At 46.3% G+C, this 21,848-nt stretch overlaps 2 protein-coding genes across 3 annotated transcripts in view; both read right to left on the bottom strand.

Annotated features, from left to right (window-relative positions):
* Nucleotides 1-478: 478 nt before the first annotated feature.
* Nucleotides 479-8,974, bottom strand: LOC146185344 (xaa-Arg dipeptidase-like). The gene is made up of 4 exons (XM_084607802.1): nt 8,767-8,974; nt 6,212-6,345; nt 4,549-5,059; nt 479-771 (listed from the first exon to the last, which is right to left on the bottom strand). The coding sequence occupies exons 1-4, from the start codon at nt 8,972-8,974 to the stop codon at nt 479-481; spliced, it is 1,146 nt and encodes a 381-aa protein (XP_084463928.1).
* Nucleotides 8,975-16,987: 8,013 nt separating this feature from the next.
* The window catches only part of pHCl-1 (pH-sensitive chloride channel 1), a 94,161-nt gene continuing 89,300 nt past the window's right edge, over nt 16,988-21,848 (bottom strand). For both annotated transcript variants that reach the window (XM_084606294.1, XM_084606293.1), the window contains exon 9: nt 16,988-18,155. In XM_084606294.1, the coding sequence (XP_084462420.1) occupies nt 17,754-18,155 (402 nt within the window). In that variant the 3' untranslated portion in view covers nt 16,988-17,753. The remainder of the gene's footprint in view (nt 18,156-21,848) is intronic.

The following is a 21,848-nucleotide window of genomic DNA, read 5'->3' as shown; positions in this document are numbered from 1 at the left end:
TAGCTATGCGTGGTAATGACTACATTGACTAGGCATGACTCAGCATTACTACGAAACTACCAGTATTGCAAACGACGACTTGTAATGGCCACAGTTGAGTAAATATGACTATGACTATGACGACAATGACCAGGCATGACTCATCATGACGATAAGAAGCAGATGATGACAGACAAGTGATACGATAGGAAGGGTAGACTTTCGTCATTCTCCTCCTAAGAGGTATCTAAGAGACCTACTATTTTATTCATTTTATGCTTGTAACAAAAATAATAAATATATGGTCATTTCGATAGGCGTTAAATAGGGTCCAAGAAACATCACTTCGGGGCCACTTATCTCTTTATACGGCCAATGTCGGGCCAATGTCGGGCCAAAGATGAAGAGAGCGTGCTTTTTTGTACATGATCTCAGCGGACGTTACGATTGCCTTGACAGTTGAGTAATGGCAACACGACCAGGGCCAACATTCGCGTATTCAAGGGCGAGGCGGATAGGCTGGTGTTGAGGGAGGCGAGATGTTGCGCATATCTCGCTGCCTGAAGATGTGCGTGGCGGTGGCGGCCAGCGCCGCCGCAGCATCCAGGGTTGCACGCAGCGCCTGTGGTGTCGTGACTGCCGCGGCGAAGGCTCGCGAGTGCGGGGCACCGGATGCGCCAGGCAGTGGAAAGGTGGCGCGCAGACAGGGCAGCGCCCGCGACACTGCGCCCCAGTCCGACCAGGCGCCACACCAGCGGCCACAGCAGCAGGGAAACCAACCCGACGCCACGCCTGCGTGCAGGACGGAACACTTATGATTGGTTCAAGTCAAAGTCGAGCTTTATTTTAAATAATTGTGCGAAAAATCAGGACACACAAAGTTATGAAGCGGGTTTATATCAGTAGTAAAATTATTAGCCTGTTTGTTGCCATGTGACGCGAATCAGTCTTGTTTTCCTTCATTACTGTTTGGAAGTAGACACGAAATATGGTGTCAACATGTTCTCTCTATCAAGCGCTTTCCAATTTAAATGATGACTTTAAGGATACGGGTCGCCATTATGCGACTTCCGGCCACCCTCCAAGAATCTTTCACTCTTCCTTTACTCACAATCACTGCGGAGAAAAGAGGCAGACCTTTTTGCGATCAAATGCTGCTAATTCTGCCTCCTTTGAGTAGTTCGAGGACTTTGATTGGGTCTGTAACACAACTCAGACTACCTGCAATCACAAAATTGACCAAATACTACTTCTTACTAATTAGCCACCTGCCGATTTCTCACATTTCAGCAGCGCAGGGGAAATGTTGACAATGACTTGAAATTTGGGTACATTAAGCTAGCAGAATGTGTATGTCATTTTTTTCTTTATATATAGTTGTTGCAGTTTAAGGTATATAATAGAAAGTAGTCAGAAGGGCGCTTAAAACGAACCGCGGAAATATTTAGATGTATGCGAGGTGGCAGGTTGTAATAACGCTATATAATTTCATGTAATAAAAGAGGCAACTTTGGATTGTAATAGTAACGTAATGACACTGCAGTACAAAGAAATGGAGCCGAAATAACGAAACTAAAAATTTCAATTTATAACACGTGGTGGTAATGTAGAGCTTAATTAGAATGAAAAACAGCGACTTATGCCCCTTATGACGGTATGCAGTAAAGGAAACGGTCTGTAAATGTTCAGAGAGACGGGCAAAATAAGGATCGAGACAAGCGGAAGGGTAGAATAGCTGTCTCACTGGAGATCTCACCCACGCCATGAGAAAATGGATAAAGTAGGCCGTGAAGGTAGAATGAGAGGAACAGGCTGCCAAGTGGAGAGCTTCCGAATATTTTCCGCCATGCGGGATTCTTTAAAGCGCCCTTACCGCAGAGTAAAACAAGGTATTATGTGTCTCGCTTCCCCTGAACTAAGCCCTCAAAAGTCCTAGGCAGGACGACCGGCTGACGTGTTTTTTCACGGCGCCTAAATTTTATACCGGGGCAGTGTATGAAGGCTGTCAGACCGTTTAGATGTTAATGCGTATTTCATTGTTGGCAGCTTGTTCCGTCGGAAGTATCTGGTAATGAAGGGGGGAAACAGATACTGGGGCGTGTGCAGGAGTGACAAAAAAAAAAAAAATGCGCCGAGTGGCCCACGTACACCACCACCACACTCGGCCTACTTGAGCCCACTTCCACCTTCCGAAAGATTCCGTGTATGAAACCCCAGTTGCAGCTCATATAGAACAAAATAATTCGTTAAACAAAAGCATTGAATTGTTCACAGAGAGCAAATCTAAAGTGGTTTAGCAGAAGGTAATCACATGACATTTCTGACCCCACTATTCTGTGAAAGGAGGTGTCTGATAATCGCTTAATGCTTTGCAAAAAAAAAATAATAATAATAAGAAACAAATATGTACACACCAGTCAGCGCCGGCTTTGTTTAGTCTGCAAAGGATGCATGAGGTTGTTAACTTGTTATATGAACGGGGAGAGAAGAGATTTCTTGCGGGGGCCGGCTCCTGCCTGAGTGTCATTTCAATTGTCAGTAAAATAAAATGCAGGTCATGGCATAGATGTTCCCCCAATTTACGGAACTCTCACGGAAAATAAAAGTGATAGTAAACTGCCTGAATGATGACGTTGATGATGTTATTTGTAAGTGTTTTTTTCTTTTTTTTTTTTGCAAGCGCATCTATTGCCAAAGAACGCCAAACACAAGGTTTACGGTAAGCGCGGGTAAATGTGCACATCATCAAATTGGTCGATGAGTTAATATATAGAGTATGTAGTGCAAACGCGACAAATGGGTAGCACAGGATTCTTGTCCGTCATGCTTTTGTGGGGCATGTGGAAGTGCAAATAATGGTTTGCGCAGTTCCTAATAGCGTGCGGCACACGAAAAGAAACCAAGGATCTTTTTTTCGCATGATTATCCAAGACAAAATTTCCTTAAAAATGTAAACATAAAATAAATCCACGTACATTTAGTTCAAAGAGAGAGGAGAATTTACGGCGTTCTGTACAATTTGAGGCACTTGGTACAGCAGGCTGCATCTGCTGTTGTCAGGAAGTTTGTTTTTTTTTTTTTTTTTCACCTTGTCTGTGAAAAATAAAACGTTTACCATGAACTTTCCATGGAATAGTGTCGTTACACATCCTACGATAAAATTATTAAATTGCAGAAAGTGAAGCGAACCCCTATACCGTAGTAACTGCTTGATGCAGAGGCGGTTTGGCTTCCCAAATGTGCAGCGAGAAACGAAATTCTCTTCCACGATAGTTTACAGTCCTTCAGATTCCAAGTTGTTCTACACGGTATGCGATGAGAGGTGTGATTGAGGGTAACTCCACCTGTAGCAAGCAACAGACTCAACCTCTCAAGGTGCGAAAAAAACCCGATGGTCCGCGAAAAACCGTCGGAAACCTCATGCAGTCTCTCTTCGCGATGTGCTCGCGTTATTTTTGCCTCGTTTAGAGGAGATGGGCTGCAGTCAGGAAATGGCGGCACACTTAAAGGCGCTTGGTAATGGACGCCACGTGGAGGCAAGTTCCAATGTGAATGCTAAAAAATTTTTTGGTAATTTTTTCCTCTGCGCGAGATATCGCTGAGGCTCTCTCTCTGGCATTCTGTTTCGGCGTGTCATGGCATAATCCTACCGTCCTAATCTATCCAGTAACAATAAATACAAGTAAAGAGTAATGGCCAAGACAGATCCCATAGCAGATAAACTCGAGTGGCAAAATCGATTAACAAAAACACAGTTTGGTGATTATGGGTTGTGTTTTGGAACGGAACAGCGAATTTGTCGATTAATCAAAATCGCAGTTCTGCTTTATTTCAAGGTTCCGCTAGATAACCGCAAGGATGTGTGAACGGATACCCATCACCTTCCGTCGAACAATAAACCTGATATCGAAGATCAGTGAGTGCAGATGGCAGCGAAGGAGTATGTATACTGCATAGAACTCAGAGAATTTATTGAGCCAAGAGTAAGTTTCGACTTGAACAAAGGTGAAGCCAACAGAGGGACGGGGCATTCAAATTCAGACCATGCAAGAACACGCGCACTGCGGAGGCCCATTTCACTCCCATGAAGCGTGTTTGTATCTTACTGACAACATTTGCCGTGATGGCACTCAAGGTCCCGTTACTCAGAAAATACAGTGTTGGTGCCGGTTTCGACGTCGGCGTTGTAAGTGAAGAATCACGATCATGGCGCTGGTAGGCGGTAGCTGGCAGCTGGCACGGTCTGGCAGTGATTCTACGATGGTTTGGGCGACTTAACCAGATCATATAATAACAGAAAGTTGGGAGGAGCTGCAGATTCAGTTGGCTCATTTGAAGAGGAAGGTGGAGCAAGAATCAACCTTCCAGGGCTCTTGGATGCCGATCGAGTAAGGTACGCTTCACCTAAGCCACGCATGCAATTTCAAGCGGCTTGGTAAAACAAGGCTTCATGAGTCTGGTTGTCTCCTACGCTGCCGTGTCGGAGACGCTTCAGCTCCGACCTTACAGGCGGATCTTAAGTGTCTCGTATAACTGTTTCATATTGCGCGCGATGCCGGTGGCGCTCACCTGGCTTGTGTAGCTGGGCCGCGAATAGTTGTTCAAGGGCCGCGTTAAAGATGGGCCAGGGCCTGGGCTTCCCGAATCGGCATTCAAGCAAGCAGCCTGTGGCCTTTGCAGTGCCCAGCAGTGCGTCCTCGGCCGCACGCCGTCTTTCCTTCAGCTGGGCGTCGTTGTCGGCAAGAAGCACGTATTGAGACTCCGAGCACGTGGTCGGTTCGCAAGGGGCCTTCCCCGTGCTGCTGAGCACGCCTCGGGCGCCGCTGGCGAGTGACCAATAGGCGAGTATGGCCGCGTCCGCGGCTGCGGCACCGCGGAAGCGGAACTCGAGCCACTGGCAGGGGCCTTCTCTGCCGGCTGCCACGCAGCATCCGATCTCGGGTGCAGCAGGGTGGAGTGCCAGTAGAGCGTCGATGCCTGCGAAGGCGCCCTGCTCGAGCAGGCGTGCCTTGCAACAACGTCGACCGCTCTCGCTGCCCGGAGTGCCGAGCACCACGAGTCGACCGTGTAGCTGCTCCTCCTGCGGGGTATATGAGGCCGCCAGGACGATGGCGACTCTCTGTACAAACCGTGGCTTGCAGCTCTGAACGGACGCGGAGGAAAATTATCTCCAATGTAAAGCGACAGCTGTTATATTGAGCGTTTCCTGGCTGACTGCACGGCGTGCACTGTCAAAATCAAGTGGCGTATTTTGGTCTAGTGAAATAAACAATTGTCGAGGTCTTTCGGTCTCTTCTTATTGGCTGGCAGAAAAAAAAAACGTATTTGTTGCTGAAAAAAATGGTTTTACATTCTTTTTTCCGCACTTGATTGAAACTCCAGACATCGAAATTGTAGAGGACTCCGTGCTTTGGGTGTAAATAGAGGTAGCTTAGTTTTCGTAGTCGGTTTACAAAAAATGGTTCACACGCCACTTCACCGCTTCAGCTGTGTCCTCCGTGTGTTCAGTATAAAATCCCGTATACATGGAGCAGTGCTTACAAATAAGTGCAAAGCGCAAATGCGATCTGCACATTCTTCGGTTTAACTCCGCGTAAGTATGCTGCAGCTAGCGAATGTGAAGCCGTTGGCCCTGCTGCTTCTTTTGTCTGTGCATTGAGTCTTCATGTCTATACAAGAATACATTGAGATAGTCTGTTAAAAATATGCAGTCCAATAGGTCTCTTTCTAAGCTGTGCAACGGGGCTTGTTGCGCACCTCTAGCGTTCACGCTGTCGCACGTTTTGAGAACTCTCGTCCCTACCCCTCTAGAGCTTATGTTTTCAGAAGCGCATCCATGTATAACGTTACGAGGTTTAGACGCAAACTCCTTGGGCTGGTCAATCGTGTAGTTTTAGGTCACGTGAGCACGTCTGTGAAACTTGGTAAAAGGCGGTGCTATATAGATATGTTGGTGGGTTTTCACAAACTTGGAAAGCTTACGGCTGTATGCTATTAATAGATAATAGAGTTATAAATTTTGTGATAAGATCTAAGGCGGATAGCAAAGTAAATGGAAGCGAAAGAGGATCCGCAAGGGGAAATGAAAACGGGAGACAGTAATGCTGTTGCGTCATACCCTTAAGGGCAAAACTTACGCTGATGCGCTTTTCACGTATGCAGCTCGTCCGTGTGACTCTAAATTGTTATGCAGCAACCACGAGCGTCTTAGATCCTTTTCACTGGTGCTCACCTGCATGAGACGGCGGACGGCCGATGCTGTAGCTAATGCACCCACAGCCACCAGGTGGTGTCCGCAGGCGTGGCCCAGCTCAGGCAGGGCGTCATACTCGCATACCAGCCCGACAGTGAGGCCGTCAATGTCAGCTGCAACGAAGACCATGTTACGAAGGCCATGGCTATACAGCACTGCCAATCAGCTTCGAGATGAATTTAAGACTAAGCTTCCGCACCATTTATAGCCACTGGCTTTCGACTGAGGCTCTGCATATAGGAAAAGCTTAAGAGCAGATGCTGTGCTCCACTCGCCTCCCGTGCAAGGCGCTTGACAGAGCTATGCGTAGTGTTGGTGTGAGGTCACCCTAAAAGCGAACTTATAGTTTTGGCCAAGAGCCTGGGAATACGATGCAGCCGTCAAGGGAAGTCGCAACATAGACGTATTACAGAGGTTATTTGCTGTTAGGGTTCTTCAGTAAAATCCATGACTAAATTCGTACTTTGCACTGAAGCGACATGAAACAAGGCTGCAGGAGCTGGAAAAAAAGCAGTCAAAAAAGGCAAAGCACAATTCTGGATCACATAAAACCTGATGTCTTCAAGTTGCATCGCCCTCATCTTATTTCCATTCACCTTTCTGTCGACGCGTAATACAATGTAGGCAGAAAGAAGAAAAGGGTTCTAGTTTGAGGCACGCTATTCAATGAAAGATTCCTCTTGCTGATGTGCAGCTGCTTTATGTTTGCCTCTCATTAACCCCTTTTATATGGAGGAATATTATTAGAGGCATACGCACACGATGGAGACCAAAACTTTCGCGCGTCGACCATAACTTTAGAAGCTTACAATTGTAAATACAACTTTGGCTAATACGTAGTTGCAGAGATAAACAAACGAAACAGTGCGTTCGATTATAACGACAGTAATGCGTTCTCTTTCCGACAGGTTGACGCAGCATTGTTTTTATTAGAAAAAGAGCAAGCTTCTACTATGGACAAGCCAATACCCCACCTGCCAATATTAATAGAACAACGCTTGAAAAGTTTTAGAAGTCAATAGCCTTCTCCGTTTACATTTGTCCGCTCCAGTACATACGCGAGGACATCCCTCGCTCTATTTAGGTGACACCGAGATAATATACAAGTTGACTTGTATGGATACTGTTCACAAGGTAGAAAATGTGATACACTGAACAGACACCGCTCCCCCTGCCTGTTCTAAAATGTCAGCTGCGGTGACGTCACGATCGATTATTTCTACGCGGATCGTTGAGGCTGTTCTGAAATGTGACCACGGAATCATTTTGGGACTTGACTTGAACGATGTGAATAACGTCACGAGAAAAAAAAAACACTCAGCAATTAAACCAATCTTTCTATCCTCTCTTTTTTGCTGATCGCATGCTTTTGCTATTTATTAAGAAAAATTAGATGGCGTGGTTCTCAGTGCACCGCTGATGACTTGACAACTGACACTTGCCCTTAGCTCAATTTCGAGCATCCTCACTGATATCGTAGACAGCAGCTGAAGCACCAAACGCTCTACTTATACGTATGCACCGTGATGCAATCAGCTCGCGAATATTCGGCATGCGAAGAGTGTCAGCACTAACCGCGCTCTTCATAAAATATCACGGCTGATCGCGGGAAATAATGCTGATTCAATTGACTAGCAGATGATGCGCAAAGGACTGCATTTCTTCAATTTATACAAGTCATTCGACCTATATGTAACGATTATAAAAAGCAGTTGCGAAAGTCTCTTAATTATAATCGAGTTATAATCGAATTAGCCCCTTGCCATCACTACTGGCATAAACAGACGCAACTCAAAATTCAAGTACGGGTAGCAGCAGCCCGAGAACTACGAGACCAGCCAGGCGCGAACACCAGGCGATGACCATGCGTCTCGAGCCTAAGCTCGTCTGGTTCTTTACAATATACATACATGAGTGACCCAGCTAACTTGGACCAAGAATAAAAAACATACGGTTAGAGATAGCACAGTGTAACCATTTCAGGGTTGTTCAGAGCCACCTATGCTAACCTCCAGTAATTTTTTTTATTAAAGCTAATTAGTTAGTGAAGACTGATTAGCTATTTTTGTATTTATTGGCTTGAGAGAAAAAGTGTCAAGGCAAAAGTTGTATATCTTCTCACAAAACATATATATATATATATATATATATATATATATATATATATATATATATATATATATATATATATATATATATATATATATATATATATATATATATTAATCAGCATGTGCGTTCTGTATTGTTAGCACTGTGTGCCCGTAGACGTCTTCTTCAGTGAACATTGATCATCATCGGTCGTCTCCGGCTGGGTAGAAAACGAAGCGTGACCGGACGTTGCTGGTTTCTAGCAGAGCTAATCTGGGCTGCTTCGTGCTGTCTCACGATACAAACAATCTGACACGCCCGAGACATTCTGATGTTCCTTAACTCAGGTCCTTTTTACCTGACGTCTAGTCTAAGAGGCACTTTGCTGGCCTGTCGCCTATAGAATGGATTCCTACAATGAGAGTTGCGTCAAACTGACTTACCCGGCTCGGGTGGGAGCTGAAACGTTGCACGGAAGCCCGTGCTGAATATGTAGTTCCGCTGAACGCTGAACCCCTCACGGGACAACTCCGCGCAAAGAAGTTCGTGGGCGCGATACTCTTGAAACGCTACTTCTGGCTGCGACTGCAACTGGCCGCTCAGCATCCGCCAGCGCTCTTCCCTCTCCTGCTGGTCCGTCCCGGTAGACATGATACCTTGATCTGGAGGTGAGCGCCCCCTGACATCGCGCACGCACAACATCAATAGGCTAGGTTTTGAACCTGCGAAGAGAGGTTGCACCAAAGCACAATGTTTCTGCCAAAATGAAGTAATGTCATCGTTCTACGGGCTTCATTGTCTTTTCAACGAAAGGCCACTACACAGAGGTCTAGCCTAATTAAAACGGTCAAGAAGGAGAAGGAGGACAACACATCTGTATTTATTTATTCAGCGGGGGGGGACCTTCAGTCCAGGGTCCCGTTGGCCGTGGCTGCAGTAACAGCGTGGCGAGCCAGCCATTGCTGGCGCTCCGGGCAGGCGTCCTTCAGGGCGGCCTCCCAATCTTCCATGCAGGGGTGGGGGGAGTGGACTTAGAGAAGGGTAACTTGGCATGCCCAAACCATGCGGTAGAGTGGTGCCCACTCACCGCAATCTGGGCAGTCAGGGGAATAAAGGCATGAGTACCAGAGGTTTAGGAGAAATGGTGTTCAAGGTATTAGTTTGAAGGCGGTGGTAAGTTGCTACGTTTTGTGTAGACAGGGTGGGAGAAGGGGATGGTAATGTACGGCGAAACAGCCTATAGTGTTCAAGCAGTTCTGGGTATGTAAAGATCGGGGAGGCATACGTGTGATCCGGAAGAGGGGAGATTCGGATGAACACGCATGGAACACATAATGATCCTCGAATCTTATTGTGGCCAGCACAGTTTTATCCTAACGAATGGAAGAGCGCCTGCTAAAAATGTCGTACATGGAATGATTATTTTCATGTGCAACGCAGGCTCAGATAGTTATTGAAAAATATTCAAATCCTTAAAAATGTTGTCATTGCAATTAGGACTGGATTATTAACGGGACATCATTTGGCAAACATTTAAATGTAGCGTTTATTATGGGTTACGTGAAAAGTCTCTCATGCATAATAAGGTATAATGAGCAAGCATAATATAACGCATCTTAATTCCTGAAAACTTGCAAGAGACAACTGCTTTCCTTTCGCGGCTATCAACTGAACAGCCTATCGATTGCATAACCTGAGGGCAGTGATGTACACCAGCGCTATGCCGCAAAGTACCCGACGAAGGCAGGTGTACACACAGGTGCAAAACTTCCAACTGACACTCGTTGGGTGAAACTACTATTTAAATACTGATTTCAAAACAAAACTAAGAAATAATATATGATGAGCCATTTTTTGTTTTTAAAAACTGCAACTTTTCTTTTGTCAGAGCAATCGAGGGTGCACTAACACAGTCATTATGCAGCCTAGCCGTCTCGTCAGCTTGTTCAATCTCTCTCACTATTTGGTTCATGTTCTTGCTGACAACAGAGCAGTTGGCAAGGTCCGGTGAGCGCTATCTTTACATCCTGGAAACTTGACATTTGCTCTTGCATTCATGACGATGCAGTGCCAGATTTGTTGTGCCTGTCTGGTATTTCCTATATTAGTGTTCTTTCATGCGCTCATTCAGGCACCTTCCCGTCTGGCCGACGAGAACTTTGCCCCAGGAAAGGGAATGACATCATGCCCTCCACACGGTGAAAGGGGTTCTGGAGCGCGTATTACACATTCACGCGCACAGCGTACGCAACTTCATAGGAGCCGAGAAGACGACGTTCACACCACTACGGCACCAAATTTTGAGACGGTACCCGATGCGTTGTGTAGAGCGCGCTGACCAATTACAGGAGCACTGTAGAATGTTTCTCCGAGCTTATAATCCTCGCAGCTCGAATTTCGCAAAGAAATGACGTTTTGCCGTAAGTATATTTTATTACTAAATTTTGAAGTACTTGAGCCTCCAGTGCCAGCGTTGGAACAGCGTTTTGTCTTGCTTCGCCACCGCAGAGCACGATAAGAACATCTGGCTTCTTTTGATTGAATCAGGTGAGTACCCCAAAAAAATTTGGCATGAAAAATAGTAACTACAAAATGCCATTTTTGTGCGATATTTGAGCTTCGAGGATTCCGCGTATTAACCGGGAGAAGCATTCTACAGCGAGCCTGTAATTGTGCAACGCTAACATACTTTGGTCTTTCCAGTTGTGATGTATGGATGCGGGAGTTGGACTGTGAAGAATGCTGACCGCCGAAGAATTGGCGCGTTTTAATTGTGGTGCTGGCAGAGACTCTTGAGAGTTCCTTGGACAGCCAGAAGATCAAATCAGTCGATATTGTCGGCCATAACCCCTTACTGCTCATTAGAGGGTCAAATTCTAAAGTTAAAGCTCAGCTACTTTGGTCATTTGATGAGAAGTGAGGAGTCGCTGGACAAAGCTTTGATGTTGGGAAAGGTTGAGGGTCGCCGGAGAAGGGGTAGGCAGCGAACGCGATGATTAGATGGCATCCTCGAGGCGCTGCAGATGAAGTTATGCGATGTTAGGAAGATAGAGACCGAAAAGCGTGGCGTAATATGGTCTATAGGGTCACGTAGAGTCGGACACGACTGAACGACTGAACTGAACTGAACTGAACTGAACATACGGCACAACGGCCGCTCTACCTCTTTGCGGTGTTTCTTCATCCCTGTTGGAGACTGGGCTGTCATGATCACATACTGAAAATTAAACGGACGATAGACATACCGGACGCGATCTGGTCTGCATTTGCAGTATAGCGCCAATACCCAAGAACATGCATTCTGTCGTTAACCAGGGTAGGCGCTTAGGGCCAGAGCGGAAGCCTTAGCCAAGACCTATCAGAACAACAAGAACACCGTCTATGTAGATGCAGCGACGTACTCATACGAAATAAATGCGGTGGTGGTGGTGACAGATTCCTAGCTAAAGGAGAAAATGAGCGCCTCACTACGGACCTGCATCGTGTCTGACGCCGAGGAGGCCGCTGTTGTTTAGCAGTCGCTGGGGGCAATATGTCCGAGCGTTCGCTGGTATTTACGACCGATTTACAAGATGCTTACCGAGGATTCACCAACGGCAGGATTGGCAAAAAAGCGGCCGCCATCTTGAAGGCCGGCGGGATAACCGACGAAAAACAACTCATACTTTGGGCTCCGGGGCACGACGGCATTGCCGGAAGCATCCAGGCCGATCTCATAGCTCGAGGTTATGCAGGCCGAGGGAGGTCAAAGGCCGAAGAGACCGAGGCAGTAACCCGTAAATACGCAGACGTTTTGGCGCACCTCCGGGGGACGAGAAGACGCGGTATCCACCGCCCCACTAGGTGTTAAACAGGGAGCACTCGGTATCTTGGCGGCAGCTACAAATTCTTATCCATGCCTGTCTTTATACAGCAAGATACATTCCGCCGTTTAAAGGGACACGTGTTCCTGGTGTGGTCAGAAACCGACACTTTGTCACATTGCATGGGGCTGCCAGAAAATAGATGCAGTGTATATAGTTCATAACGCCACGCCGGAGCAGTGGGAGGCTGCGCTGTCCAGTTTGGAATCGAAAGACCAGGTTTGGTTGGTTGAACGGGCCAGCAGGGCAGCAAAGGCCGCGAGAGTCCTGGAATGAGGACCCAACCACGGGAGTTCTACATTACTTTTTTGCACTATGCAAAGTTTGCTTTCACTCTCTCTCTCTCTCTCATCCCTGTTGCTGCACCATTTGCTTCTTTCTTTCTCCTTCCTTCAAAAGGGGTTCAGCAAGAGACGCAACTATTGCTGTTGGGTGACCTGCACCGTGAAGACGAGCTACCTGATTGTGTAAGCATTCTTGCATATAATGAGTTTTTGATTTGTGGATCGTGCTGTTCATGAAAAGGCTAGCAATCTCGCTGTTGGTTTTAGTCTTCAGGCCCACCAATTAAACTCCGATAATGCAAATCAGCTTTCGACGAATAGGTTGGTTGGTTTGGTTTGTGGGGTTTAACGTCCCAAAGCAACTCAGGCTATGAGAGACGCCGTAGTGGAGGACTCCGGAAATTTCGACCACCTGGGGTTCTTTAACGTGCACTGACATCGCACAGCACACGGACGCCTTGCTTTTCGCCTCCACCGAAAAGCTGCCGCCGAGGCCGGGATACGAATAATTCGATAAGATGGTAAGCTTAACTCCATTATTTGTTCGTCCTCATGTCTGCTTTGCTTCAGTTGCTAGGCTACCTTTGAAGGCTGGGCCGTTTGCTAGAGAAATTTTTGCTGGGAAGTACCGACGTTTCGCCGACAGCTCCAGGAGTTACTATGTTCGGCAGAAGCTGATCTACGTCGCTCGAGGAACAATAGGTGCACAGATACGCGTCAATGAGACGGCATATAAATCTCTGGTCAAGATTCGGAAGCGGGCAGAGGCACAGGTGAAACAAGTGTCGTGGCGTCCGCCTAAGCGTTCACGCCCCAGGGGAATGATGGCGAAACCGACCAGAAGGCGCGTGTGAAGGCTCAAGTGCGGGCACGCGAGCTTCAAGCCGCCCGTGCAAGAAGGCCCTATTGTGGTTCGCTGATTAGAAGCCACACATAAAAGATGTCAGGGCTGTTATATTTAATTGCCTTAGACAGTGGTACATCGACGGAGTATGAAGTAGCACACAGTAAGAGTAGCTAAATCACTATTCCGGAAAGATTGAATAGAACGTCAACATTCGCAAATGCATAAAGGAAAGCTTGCCAGCATTCACCGCTTCAACATTTAACATCGTTTTCGCGCCTTTTTATGAATGCGTGCACACCATACTCCTGCCATTTTTTGCGATGTTTATTGGTTCGAGGCATAGAGTTTCTTACTCTTACCTAGAGGGAAAGCTCTGCTGCCATCTATGGGAGTTTACATGGAGTTTCCAGACGACCAGTTCAGCCACTATGGGCGCTCAAAACATCATGGGCCGGAGAGCTACCGAGTGCAGAACTAATACTTTTGGCCAAAACTAATGCAACGATCAACGTTATTGTACAGTAAATAATGTCCTGTCATTCAATATTGTGACTACAAATTTTAAAAAGGGAGAGAAACAGCATTGTTAGATTTATCCAATATAAGCGATGGCTCTTTCTTATATTAGCTTAGTTTTGAGCAGCACAAATACCAATATTTCGCACTTAATCGGAACACTTTAAGAGGAAAAAAAACGTTTTGGAAATATTTATGGTTGCGCAATTACTTAAGGAAGTTTTAGTGGCATTTCTGGAAACAGAAACCTTTTATTGGAGACGTCTGCTTTTGCGCCTTCGCCACTATGGCTTTTGCAATCTATGCAAGCACCTCGAGATGATGATGATGATGATGATGATGATGATGATGATGATGATGATGATGAAAAAACAACAACATAGTAACGCCACTCTATGCATCCGAGAAAAACCGACTGTCCCGCAACAAGTAGCACACCGGCCCATGATCATTAGCGCGCCCATGGTGGCTGAAGTGCAGCGCCCTCAGCTTTCCCTCAACTCTAAGGATCGAGGCATGAAAGAATATGTTATAATGGATTAATGGTATGTGTAAAAAAGTGAAAAAAAAAGATTATTTGAAGTAACGAAGTCGAGGAGTTCTCCTAAAATTATACCAAGGTAGCGTAGGTTGCTTCTGTCTCTCCTTCAAAAAACTACAAACTAGCGTGGCGAGGGGATCATACAAAATATAGCTTGCTGACCTTTGGCACTTTTGCTCCTTTAGCCAACCGCAGTTGCCGCCTGTGATAGAAGCAGTGATACCTCACGGCGCTGTCCTCTTCGCGCAGCGCCGACAGTAGTGGCTTTTGAGTGCACGTCCGAAACAGCCTGGTTTGATTGACTGAACCGCGCTTTCGCGCTCGACAGACACTAAATCTGCTGGGAACGCGCTCGCCTCCCCATTATGCTTAAGCGATGATCCGGACGTATTTGGAGGACGTAATACGTAGGCTGCAACATATGGTAATGTCTTCTGGGCAGAATTATGGGGACAGTGTCGGAGGATGTACGTGTTAGTATGCGTCATTTTTGCGAAACGCTTGTGGTGGCCAGGTGTTGGTCGAATAGCTAGTCTCCGTTTTATATTCGTATGTTGGAGCCTTCCAGGAACAAGTAGACGTACCTTTCAACGTACTTCGCCGGTTAAAGTGTGAAAATATGCCTCCGGACTTCCTAATTACTGTTTAACTTTTTACGGTGCCTGTAACTACGGGTTGATTCTGCAAGGCTTATGGGTTGAGTGAGCTCTGCTAGTCAAGTTTGACAACATCTGACGGAAGTACTCTTGTTATACCAGAGATTGCGTGTATTTAGAGCGTGACTTGCCATTCAGATCTCAAGGTCATATTACCTGTAACCAGGAAAGTTGAATCAGAATGCTCCTTTTTGTAAGATGTATATTCGTCGGTTACTCCAAACCGCAGTTCTCTACGTAAAAAGGAGCAGAATAAGCCATAAGAGAGCAGAATGTTTCAGGGGCCAGTCTTTTGACATACTAATTGCTTTCCCACCAGTAGTTAGGCTGGCCATAGCTCCATCTAGGAAGAACATTTTTTCTAATACGTTATTTCGACAAGAAATTGGAGTGCCTGTAGTTTAAGGCTGGAAATAGCTAACGATGCACCAGAGATGTAGCAACCAATGGAAGGGCGAGGGTCGTGAATTTCTGGTTAATTCTTGGTGAGAGCTGTTGGTAGGGGGGGGGGGGGGGGGTCCCACTTTAACTACATATTGCACTTTTGCTCTGGAGAAATGGGCTTCAGAGTAGTTTCTATGTGTAAATTGGTTTGCTTGAGCGGAGGCCGGGAGCCGACCACCCAATCGCTTCCCTCCTAGGTAGAGGGTGGAGGGGGACTGAGGGGGCGGCAGAATACAGATGATGCGACATAGGCTGGGATCCTAGTCTGTTCTCCTACGCCTTGTGGCCCCTGTAGAACAAAACATTGACCTTCCGTTGTTGGAGAAGTGGTATGTACTTACAACTTTCGTGCCTGGGCCTATGTGCAGTTCACAGTACATGGTCGTGATCGCTTCGAAGATCAACAGTGTAACTCTATTCTTGGCGTATGCATTTTGTAACAATCGAAAATGTCCACCTGAAAAAGCATATGCAAACTACTTCTCCTCGTCATGAAACGATCATGACTGCCATAATCAGCGAGCAGTTGCACACCCTATGCACATAACAATGCCACGATATCCGTGCAGCTTGGCCTGGTGCTGCGAATGTGAGCCACAGGGGGCCACATATAAAAGTGAACATAACCAAAACTTTAGAATTGGCTTTCGCTAATGGCGTATCCCCCAGATATGTAACAATGTTTCCTGAAATCGGTGGGGGATAGTAACATGTATTATTGGCTACAATTTGGTTTCAAATAAACATATTTAGCAGAAACTGGGCAAATTTATTACTTAAGTGGCAGCCTGCTAATGTGAGAATGTGACATACCTTGATGCAACTGTTGCCGAGTTTTACGGAAACGTCCGCGTTCAGACGCACTGCCTAACGTTATTTTCAAGTAATCGACACAGAAATAGAAAGACTGGCAAAACTGTTTCGACGTTCCAGAGATAGAATACAAATGTTAACTCTAGGTGGAATCAGTAAAGATTCATGGTAACCTTGAACGTTGCAAAGTCGTAGGCGCAGCATATTTTGAACTCATATCTTATATTTCCATCTGTTGTTGCCAGCTTTAAGGGTCAAACTATATTTACGCTGCATACATGAAGAGACGCCAATGTTATCGATTTAATAAACTCTATTGTCCACGCGTTGAGAGATTCAGAGCACAAGCTGAGCATTGTTATGCTAGCGCACAGGTAAGAGGGCACATGATTTTAGACGTTACCAGACCAAAATATGGCCCGGTGATGCCTTTAAAGCTATGGTCTGTACAGCACCTGATCTAGAGTTCGCTGGTTGGGCATATGGCGGAGTCATGCATATCTCTAAGGCAAACTTAGGCGAAGAGGCTTGCGAGAATTATGCATTTAGACTATACGTCAAATATATTTGTTTTCGTTGTTTCACTACTGCCAAATATGATGGAATTTTATGGAACATTTCTTACCGACGTTATGACGAGAATATTGGCCATTGTTCCACTGTAGAGCCTGCATTGGAATCAACTATGCAAGGCCGTAATTCGAAAAATTGGTTTTATTTCATGTGTTATGCGAGAACGGAATTGCATACAAGAGTGGAAGGTGTCTGCCTACAGGAGAAAAAGACGCTTCTAGATTTGAAAACTCTGTAGAGAAATACGGGAAAGTTGCTGGCCAGCGAAGAAGTCAGAAGAGCGACGGCCTGTCTGTGCAGCTTCCGTGGGGCAGCAGGGCACGCCGCCCCCGGAGAGTCGTTTCCTTCCTCTTCCGCTTCCGCCGGCGATCTATAAACTTGGCTTGGCCCAGTTGTCGTGTCATATGCGTATTTTTCACTCATTATTGGAACTTCCCGAATGCGCACTCACCAAAAAACTCTTGCAAGAATCGCGCGCTGATCAAAGCCACCTCCGGGTCGACGACGACCGTCGGTGTCACAACAATAGTTTGTGACCGATGTCGATAACGTAACAGTATCGTTAAAAAGTCATAGAAAAAGATGCACCACCAGCAGCGCGGCGGCCAGTAACAAGCGGTCTCCCGGGAATGGGGGAAGCGCGGAGGCACGCGGGGAGATTGTCGAAGCGTCCCTGCACAACCCTTTAGACTCAGCAAAGAAACAAGGCACGGTGCAAAAAGCAGCGGGATGTGGTGGTGACGTGGAGGGAGGGCGGACATCACAGACCAAGCGCGAACGCAAAGCGGTGCTGCTGCTGTTGCTGCTGCGAAGAAGGAGCGGGCGGTGTCTTCGTGGTTGGAGAGAGGTCGGGGGAGGTTTCCCGGCGGGGTGGGCGTGCGGTGGTTGGGAGCCTAGTATTCGATGAGTTTCCAGTTCTCTTCGGCCGAGGGTCCGATCACGGCGTAGGCGAGGAAGAAGCCAAAGGTGAAGACGCCGAACAGGACGGGGAACACGGTGCGCGAGAAGTAATCGATGGCCTTGGCGATGCGCGGCTTGGGCGGCAGCTGCCGCGGCAGCAGTTGCGGCCTCCGCAGCCACGCCAGCACTGAGGCGACGGCGCGCAGCCTCTGGCCGCTGCCGACGCCGCACGAGGATGCGGGCCGCTCGCCGCTGACGCCGCCCAGTTCGTCGGTCGCGCTGACGCTGGTGTCTAACCCGGCCAGGCCCGGCGCAGCAGGCCGCAGCAGGCTGTTCTCCTGCTCCGCCGAAAGGCCTCCGGGGCTCGCCTTGTGGTTGCTGCTCGGATGCTGCTCCTGCGGCCACGAACAGACTGGCGATGAACACGTATCCTTGCTCACCCTTTCACATCGTTACCTTCACTTTAATGCAGCAGTCGTCTGCAGTAACTGCTGGTGTTCCCACACTTGAATTACTATCGCGAGAGTGGTTTGGAGTTAGCCATACATATCGAAGCGTTTTGTATCTCGAAATAATTGTTTTTTAATTTACTTGTCTTTTCCTGGCGCCATTCTAGCTATCATTGGTGTTGTGCGCGCTCCGCAAACCGTCGTTAAAGTTAGCTGGGTTGTCGTGACGAAGAGAATTGAAGACTTACGTCTCAAGTAAAAATCTGACTTACTACTTCATATTTTCTCTCTGTCGTGATTAAACTAATAGGTCGAGCGACGGGAGCATTACTGAACCAAATCTGCAGTGAAAAATTAGTTCCGATGGGCAGGAACTGCAAATTGGTGTGGGATTATGCAGAAACCGCGAGTGTACAGAAGCTGTCTGAAATTCATGCAGCGGGGCGTAAAGAGGGAAGCAGAATCAGAAAACGTATTTCTTCTATTCAAGTGCAGAAGGCACTAAACATGCGTATGGAGTTTGTCCGTTGTTTAACTGGAGCTCTTTTTTGAACCGCTTGATCCGATTGGGCAGCCACCAGACACTAAAGCCAGGGGCCGTGTCTTAGACGAAGGTTTCGGCTTCCCGTTTACATTTGACGTACACATGTCCCTGTAGGTACTACACGGTTATGTAGAATAGAATGCGTATCGACGGAAAAGATAAGGAAAGCTAATGTTTTGAACCGCTTGTCTTCAAGAAGTAATGACTTGGTCACGGCAATCAGAGTGATTATATCCATGCCAAGGACAGGTTTTTCAATCATTGGTTGCAAACTGACTATGGCGTGTAAATGGGTGGTAAGAGGGGAGGGAGCGGTGGGGAGGTCATTCTGATCAAACACAGATTGGAGGTCTGACAGGACACAGTATAGGGACAGCAGCTACCTAATACCGGAATCGTATGCTGTCGCTACAATATCCCGCAAGCTTGAGCGTGAAATAGCGACGGGTGCTACTCACACAGAATTGCAGGCGCGCAGACTTAAATGATATACCGATATGCATTGTCTATGCACACGTGACATCTGCAAGCGCTAGATAGATGAGTTCAAGCGTAGTTAAATATGAGTGGATTGCTGTATTATTAGGTTCGCTGTCCCATGCGTTTTGTTCCGTCGACAGTGCGCGCTCCTCTCTTTGCGTATGATTCCGGGAGGAGTAACCGAGCCAAGCAGAAGTAGTAGTAATTCTGAAGGGACGCAGAAGGTACACAAAACCTTCTGAGCCGCATCGCTGCACCTCGTGGAACCCAATGTGAGTGGCAGAAAGGCAGCAGTACTGTGCACACAGGAGAATAGTTTGAAGAAATTTCCGGTGAGCGTACAGATTGCTTGGTCTGGGAATAGAGTAGTGGAATTCGCAGTAATTTTGAGGCCGTGTTCATTCCAACAACAGGAAAAGAATGAACATGTCTCAGGCTGTGCGCTTGACCAAGCGCTTAGTATTGTGTGATATGTGCTGCGCTGGACGGCCGCGTTTATCATAATGGCTTCCCTTGTATTCTGTGCAAGAAGTGAGAGCAGCAAGCAACAGGTTCTTGTTCGAGTCTGATACTTAGAGCGGAACTGTAACTACACTAGGCTCGTGTCTCTCAGGAGCAGCGAAAAAGAGCAAGTAACGTTCAGCTTTCAAAATCACGGGGTAAAAAGTCCATTCTTTGGTTTCACGTGAATCACTATGGATAAGATTCGTGGTATGCAGCCTTGGTCCACTGGTCGCTGCCGCAAGCCTGGTTGCCTATATGTATGAAGAGGTGAAACTGCTACGCGAGGAGCTCACGTGAGTATTGCGTGGCCTGCTTGTAACTTAACGCACTAAGCAGATGTTCAGTGCGCCTAGCTCTCCTTGTTTTATGCACACCTGTATGTAAGAGTACAGTACTATCAACACTATTACTACGCTGCTGGAAGTTTTTATGAGCGGGAACTATATGTGGACAGAAACGAGATTATGTGGATATGTCAGAATATCACAGTGCAGTAGTCGGGGGCTATATTTTGTGATATGAGATAAATATTCGGATTTTGTGTTCGTGCACCAGATTGCGATATACATCTTACGGGTGAGTACGTGCTCTATTAAGATATGGAGGCCTAAGTAGCATCGTAAGTGAACTCTCTCGATCGCTGCCAGTCAATGAGGAGAGGAATGGTACTTGACACTTTCCTGTTAAATACATCCAAAGTGCACTACATGTAGACCCTTTCTCAAAAGTTTAGAGCCCAGGTGGTCTACTTCTGAGCGGTAATATGTGGCTCGTAATACATTCTCAGGTTTCCAAGTTTGCTGAAGGCAAGGAGAGATTTCGTTCTACCTTTTCCACTGGATAAGACTTCCACGATTGTTAAAGAAGTCATAATATATGGCCTAAAAGCAAACCCTCTGGGCTCTAAACTTTTGACAAATGCTGTACCATTATTTGGGGACTTACTCGTCATAAAGCTGTGCTGAACGAAACAGTTAGACATTTCGTTGGAACATTAATGGAGAGAGTGTGTATCACATGCATTGTGGAAGAGGGCTGTGATTGCTTTTTACTGATTTCTGGCACCTGTGGTTCTTGTTTGTTTGTTTGTTTTTATTCTATGAAACCACGCAAGGCTTCGTGCTTGTCTATTCATTTGAGTGGGTATGTTTTGACCATGGTGCTTCTAGCACCATGGTCAAACTCTCACACTTGAGGGAGGAGCGGGGTTCAACCAGTAATGCAGCTGTGTATCCAGCAGTGATTCAATGGTTGCAAATTTATCCCTTACGTGGTGCTCGGTGTATGAGAGTTACAATGCTTGGCAAATTAACATATTGCCCCACTTTGTGTTACATTACGTGTGAGGTATTCCGAAGGAAACGGATTATTTTAAAAGAGGTAGCTAACTCGTGCGGGGAAGAACTCTCAGTATTTCAGCCTGCTTTCTCTTCAGCAACTCATTGAGGAGATGCTTTACGCGTCAGTTTTTGTAAAGTGCACCTAGGTAGGGCACGAAAATCTTTATCTATTATTATACCATCAAGGTATCTAGTACGTTATAGAGGAGAGGAGGCAAATAACAAAGACAGATTACACAAAAGATCACTTTACAAATATAAAACGTAGAGACACAAAAAGTTGAAACAACATAAAGACAGACACAACCAAATAATAATGTAAACAAGAAAGTAATAATTGTCCAGGGTATAACATGATACAACACGCAGAACTATGAGCACAAGAAAAAATGTAAAACTAGCACTGTTATTACGCGCGTTAAATAATCTGTTCATATCTTACAAAATAAAACCTTCATCGATCATTTTAAAATTGTGACTGCTGGTCAGTGACGCAGGTAGGCTTTTCCAATTTTCGTTTGTTCGGTAAGAAATGTATATGAATAGCTTACAGTGTTACTATGCGCAATATTTACTTTTTTGTGGCGGTCTAGGCGAGATGAAATATATGGTGGCGGTTGAACCCAAAGAGAACTTAATTTGAGTATGAATTGTGATAATATATTTTGTGAAAAAGACATGGGCGAGATACTTTTTTGCGGTCGAACAATGGTGGGAGGTGTAGGAACGCTTCCATACTAGTAACACTGGAAGTAATTTGGTGGTTCGTTA

This window comes from Amblyomma maculatum, chromosome 6 (genome assembly GCF_055883805.1).
Source record: "Amblyomma maculatum isolate TAMU_Amacu chromosome 6, ASM5588380v1, whole genome shotgun sequence".
In the NCBI taxonomy this organism is placed as follows: Eukaryota; Metazoa; Arthropoda; class Arachnida; order Ixodida; family Ixodidae; genus Amblyomma; species Amblyomma maculatum.
The sequence above is the reverse complement of the archived record's forward strand: the minus strand, read 5'-3'. Positions and strand labels throughout refer to the sequence as shown.

Bases quoted from the DNA above. Each gene is read 5' to 3' on its own strand.
- LOC146185344 (XM_084607802.1), bottom strand. From the start codon at position 8,974: ATGTCTACCGGGACGGACCAGCAGGAGAGGGAAGAGCGCTGGCGGATG. The intron at 6,346-8,766 runs GTAAGTCAGTTT...TCTTCGTTGCAG, and splicing joins TCAGCTCCCACCCGAGCCGG to CTGACATTGACGGCCTCACT. The intron at 5,060-6,211 runs GTGAGCACCAGT...TATACCCCGCAG, and splicing joins CCGTCCGCCGTCTCATGCAG to GAGGAGCAGCTACACGGTCG.